Source organism: Pezoporus flaviventris, unplaced genomic scaffold (assembly GCF_033815535.1).
Source record: "Pezoporus flaviventris isolate CSIRO_AGI_PZ_B2104156 unplaced genomic scaffold, CSIRO_AGI_Pfla_v1 ptg000147l, whole genome shotgun sequence".
In the NCBI taxonomy this organism is placed as follows: Eukaryota; Metazoa; Chordata; class Aves; order Psittaciformes; family Psittacidae; genus Pezoporus; species Pezoporus flaviventris.
In genome coordinates, this window is record NW_026892695.1 from 288,964 (window position 1) to 294,963 (window position 6,000).

At 45.3% G+C, this 6,000-nt stretch overlaps 1 protein-coding gene across 1 annotated transcript in view; it reads right to left on the minus strand.

Annotated features, from left to right (window-relative positions):
* The window catches only part of LOC133282942 (ran-binding protein 10-like), a 70,214-nt gene extending 64,756 nt beyond the window's left edge, over positions 1-5,458 (minus strand). The window contains exon 1 of the mRNA XM_061479314.1: positions 5,387-5,458. Coding sequence (XP_061335298.1) covers positions 5,387-5,390 — 4 coding nt within the window. The 5' untranslated portion in view covers positions 5,391-5,458. The remainder of the gene's footprint in view (positions 1-5,386) is intronic.
* Positions 5,459-6,000: the final 542 nt, after the last annotated feature.

Sequence of the window (6,000 nt, forward strand, 5' to 3'; positions counted from 1 at the left end):
TGTAATACAAGTCATTACCATAAAGTACAGTGAAACAAGAACCTTAGCCCAAGCCCCCCAGCCGATAAACACTAAAACAGCAAATACCAGCTGTAAGTAAGGCACAACATTCTGAAACTCCGAGATCAAGAGCAACAACTTGGAGAGCCAATTAATCAGCGTTGTGACAAGTGACTATTAATACAAAGAAATGAATGATTAGACACACTCCGGTCAGATCTGCCGTTATCTCAACCCTACGAGCCCCATGTTGGGCACCACAAAGAACTGTCGTGGTTTAAGCCCAGACAGCAACACAGAACCACGTAGCCACTCGCTCACTCCCTGCCCTTCCAGAGGGATGGGGAGGAGAATCGAAAGAATGTAGCTCCCACGGGTTCAGATAAGAACAGTCCAGTAACTAAGGTATAACACAAAACCACTACTGCTACCACCAATAATAATAATGATAAGGGAAATAACAAGGGGAAAGAATACAACCACTCGCCACCCGCCAACCGATACCCAGCCCGACCGAGCAGTGAGCTACCACTTCTGGGTAACTGCCCCCAGTTCTATTCCTGGGCATGACGTGCTGTGGTATGGAATACCTCTTTGGCCAGTTTGGGTCAGGTGTCCTGCCTCTGCTTCCTCACGGCTTCCCCTCCTCACTGGCAGAGCATGAGACTCAGAAAGTCTTCGGTCAGAGTAAACATTACTGAGCACCAACTAAAAACACCGGTGTTATCAACGCTGTTCCCAGGCCAAAAGTCAAAAACACAGGACTGCACCAGCTACTAAGAAGGAGGAAAATGACTGCTACTGCTGAACCCAGGACACAGTGCAAGAAGAAGGAAGATCACACTGGAGAAACAGTGAAATTCTAATTTACAGCAGGTTGACAATCATTTGATTTAAAGGGGGGGGCTGGGAAGGTAAGGGTATGTCTCCTTCATAGGCTAACCACCCGAGGAGGGAAAAAAAAGTTGTGTAATTGCTAAACACTTATATTATACACCTCCCAAAGCATAGAGGTGGTGACCACACTGGGAACGCAAGCCAGATCAATTTCATCATCAATGAGTCTATTGTATTACAATTCATTACCATAAAGTACAGTGAAACAAGAACCTTAGCCCAAGGCCCCCAGCCAACAAACACTAAAACAGCAAATACCAGCTGTAAGGTAGGTACAACATGCTAAAACTCTGAGATCAAGAGCAACAACTTTGAGAGCCAATAAATCCGCATTGTGACAGAAGACTATTAATCTGAAACAATCAATGCTTATCACAAATACGATTAGACACTCTAGTCAGATCTGTCATTATCTCAACCCTTCGAGCCCCACATTGGACGCCACAAAGAACTGTTGTGGTTTAAGCACAGTCTGTAACTCAGAACCACACAGCTGCTTGCTCACTCCCCCATCTTGTTCCTCCCGTAGCACTGCACCAGCTACTAAGGAGAAAAATTACTACTACTACTGAACCCAGGACAGATTCCCAGCTCCCTTCCACTTTCAGGATCATGTTCAACTGGTATCTGTCTGCTGTAGGAAGTGTCAAATCTTTCCCTTTTCCGAGTTACCTTCAGGAAGGGAAAACACTGATGATGTAGGTTAGCAATATATGTAGGAACACTGAAAGACAGAAAATACAGATCAGAGATGAAGACTTGACTTGAGCACCATTTAAGAGAGAAAAGGCATAATACAAACCTCACCAAGCTAAAATTACCGCTGGGATCTAGAAGAATAACCAACTTCTCCATCTGTCACCCCAAGCACTATCACATCCAACATGACCCCAAACCCTACAAAATACCATGGTTGAAACCAACTGTACCTGAAACTGAGGTGTTGCACCAATTTGGTTTTTCAACTTCATTTTTTTTTTTTCCACTCTTGACAGCTGACTTTGTTCTCTAAGTCACCTGGTATTCAACAAAGGTCACATAAATTGTCAGTGGAAAATGGTGCATTCAGCCTTGGGACAGCATAAAGCATTACTGAAATGAATACTTTGATTATTTATTCTGGTGACACCCAAAAGAATATGCAGAAGTTCTGTTCGGTCTGACCTGGTGATTAACAAACCTCACTTCCAAATGAGCTGCTGGAAACCGAGTTCAGAATTGCCAAATTTTTTTTATCCAATATATTAGGGAAGTTGAACAGCTTCCTATGATTGAATGGACATAAGATTATTTGACTGCCAGTCTAAGCAACAGGTCATATTTCCTGGCATGAATGAAGCCTAGAAAACAGTCAAGAGAGACAGTAGAGGCACTACACATATCTAACAGAAAGGCATCCAAATGAGGGCAAGTCATATAAAGACTGCAAGTTTCACACTGAAGACTAATCCTGCATTTCAGTCCACTATAACAGACACCTTCTGGGGGAAGAAAATGTTCCCAATATCCAGTCTAAACCTCCCCTGGCACACCTTGAGGCCATTTCCTTTTATCCTAAAGACCAGCCCTCTCCTGGCTCTATCCTCCTGTCAGGCAGTTGTAGAGAGCATTAAGGTCTCTCCTGGGCCTATCTCTTCTCCAGACTAATCCCCCCAGGTCCCTCAGCTGCTCCTCATTACACTCATGCTCCAGGCCCTGCACCAGCTCTGTTGCCCTTCTCTGGCCCTGCTCCAGCACCTCAATGTCTCTCTTGTAGTGAGGGGCCCAGAACTGAACACAGGATTCAAGGTGCACCTTCACCAGCTCCCAGTACAGGGGGACAACCCCTGCCCTGGCCCTGCTGGCCACACTATTGCTGATACAGGCCAGGATGCCGCTGGCCTTCTTGGCTGCCTGCTGTCGTGGTTTAAGCACAGCCAGCAACTCAAAACCATGCAGCCACACTGAGAACAGTCCAGTAACTAAGTATAATGCAAAACTACTACTGCTACCACCAATAATAATAATGATGATAATGGAAATAATGAAGGGAGAGAATACAATTGCTCACCAGCCAGAGTTCAAATGTTATTCTTGAAGGACAGGATTAATTAATTGCACTTGATAACTCTGCTGTGGGGCTTTCCCTTCTGGATAGTTAGGCCCATGATGTTCATCCTTTAGCAATGAAAAACACCAAACACACACAGCAGGCTGATACCTTTATAATGATTAAAAATTCAATCTGCAGTAGCTGTAGAAACCCAGGCCTTGTCAGAAATGTCCCTTTATTGCTTTTCCAACATCTTGAATATTGCTTTAAAGGAACTCCATATACATCCTCATTCAGTTACATCTTGGATCAAAATACTGCCAGAGTGAACACAAGACTGGATGGGATCCAAACCCCACTGCCAGCTCAGCTCCCCAAGGTGACAACTCACAGGGGATGGTTGCTTCTAATGGTACCTAGAGGATCTGTTGCTGTGGCCGTTCTTCCACTTGCTCCTGGTTAAGTAGTAGAGACTGACAGGGCAAACACAGTCTCAACAACAGCCTGCAATACTAAATAGTACCACAAAAAGTAGGATTGGTGCAGGAAAAACTTCCTCAGATTTAGTATCCTGGTTCCAGCACACTCCCCCAAGCTTCCAGTTGTCATGCTGCTCTGTGGTGCAATCTATCCTGAGCTAAGGCCCTGTCCTGGGTTCAGCAGTAGCAGTCATGTTTTTTCCTTTGTGTTAGCTGGTGCAGTGCTGTGTTTTGACTTCTAGTTTTGAGAACAGCGTTGGTGAAGCCGATGTTTTCGGTTGTTGCTAAGTGATGTTTACCCTGACCAAGGACTCTGTGAGGCTCATGCTCTGCCAGGGAGGAGGGGAAGCTGTGAGGAAGCAGAGACGGGGCGCCTGACCCGGGCTAGCCGGGGAGGTATTCCATACCACAGCACGTCATGCCCGGGGTGGGGGGTAACTGGGAGTTACCCGGAAGGACAGGAGCTTCCGGGTGGAACTCGTTTTCTTGGCCAGTGGTATCGTATTCTCTTCCCTTGTTATTTTCCCTTATCATTGTTTTAGCTGATAGTAGCGGTGGTGATTTGTTGCTGGACTGTTCTTGTCTCAACCCGTAGGAGTTGCACTCTCTCGATCCTCCTCCCCGTTCCTCCGGGAGCGGGGAAGGGGAGAGCCCCGGTGCAGGGGGGGGGGGAGACGAACACGGACCTCGATTGTTGTCAGCTTGGCACCACTCACTGGGAGTGAGTGAACAAGTTACCTGACTGGGTTTAAACCACGACAGTTCTTTTTGGCGCCCAACGTGGGGCACGAGGGGTTGAGATAAGAACAGATCTGACTGGATTGATAGTCACTCGTCACAATGCTGATTTATTGGCTCTCAAGGTTTTTCCTCTTGATCTCACAGTTTCAGTATACCATATCTTACGTCCATCCGGTATTGGCTGTATTAGTGTTTTTCAAGTGTGGGGCTTGGGCTAAGGTTTTTATCCCATTGTACTTTATGGTAATGACTTGTAATACAATAGAATCATTGATCATGAAACTGATCTGGCTTATGTTCCCAGTGTGGTCACCACCTTTATACTTTGGGAGGTATATGATGGAGGTGCTTAGCAATTACACATCTTTTTTCTCCTTCTCAGGTGCTCAACCTGTGAAGGAGACATCCTTTTACCCTCCCAGTCCTCCCCCCAGACCATTTACATTTGAGAGTTTCGAATTTTTTAAATGGCCTTTTAATGCTCTTGAGACTTGTTTGCTGATGGTGATGGGAATCACCATGCTAACACGCATACAGAGTGTGTTTTGCCCACTACTGATTTCAAGAGTTAAGCAGATTCAGGTTTGGGTCTTGTCTGGGGTCAAACGACGATGTAGGAGGACAAAGAGATTTTCCCAGAGGCTGGACAGGTAGACTCGAGGCCAAATTCAGGTCCTAGACCAGAGATGACAGAATCAGCAGATTCAAAATTATATTTGCAATCACCCCACTTCCCCCTCTTTGAGCATGTTTTCCTTGATCATGCATATAGGGTTTATAAAAAACAGCCTCAGAAGTTCTCCTTCCACAGCTCAAGTACTTCTATGAGTACTCTTTACCACACCAACATCTCTCTAACAGTCCATAATTAAGGTCAAGATTCCTCCCTATTTCACTCCACTTCTGAGCCATCATAATTCCAGAAATCTAAGTGACCAGATCTAGCTAGCAAGAGGAAAACCAGTTTTAATTCAATCTGCACCAGACCCAAAGTTTCTGAAATTTTTAAAACTGCCCATATCAAACAGCACAGAAAACAGCTATGTAAGTGCCTCTACCTCCAGCACATTCTATCACCTTTACATCTATTAACCAAGAGAATCCAACCTCCTTGTGATGTACCTGCCTGTTCCACCCTGCAGCCACAGGACCTCCAGTCCTTCCAGAAAGGAGGTCAGAGTACAGCAGAACTTTTAAATCCACATCACCAGCCACTGAACTGGAACAAGGCACTTACCCATCTCTACCTTTACTGACGATTTTCACTTCAAAGTAATAAATGCCACAGGCTGTAGGTATAGGGTGCGTAGCCCTGACCGACGCAGCATCTTTGTGATTCTTACCGTGACCTAGGAAAGAACAGAAATGTAAGTCCTGATAGGAGCCGAACTCTGCCACATTTTGGTCTGAAACACTACTGCCCTAACACAGCAGGGAACTGTTTCTACATACATCCAATAATATAAAGCCCTCTTTTCAGAGGGCTGGAATATACAGCCCTGCGCTGCCACTGTGAACCATCCCTTCAGTAGGAGTACTGTAGTTTTTCCTTTGTTTACACTGTGAAGTTACTGAGACTGACAGTAGTACCTCTCTCCCTCCCCACGTACAAAATTTGAAGACCAATGTACACCGACAGAAGACAAACATAACTACGCAAAGGGGGATTTACATCAGTGTTTACTAATCAGGCAAGAAAAAGAATAATCAGTTCTCTGCTGGGTAGGTAGGAAGAACAGACTCCACTGACAAACAAGGAAAACACCAATGTGATTCCCCCAGTCCTACAAACCCACAAACATCCCTTTCGTGTTAACTCACTGTCCTGGGTTCAGCAGTAGCAGTCATTTT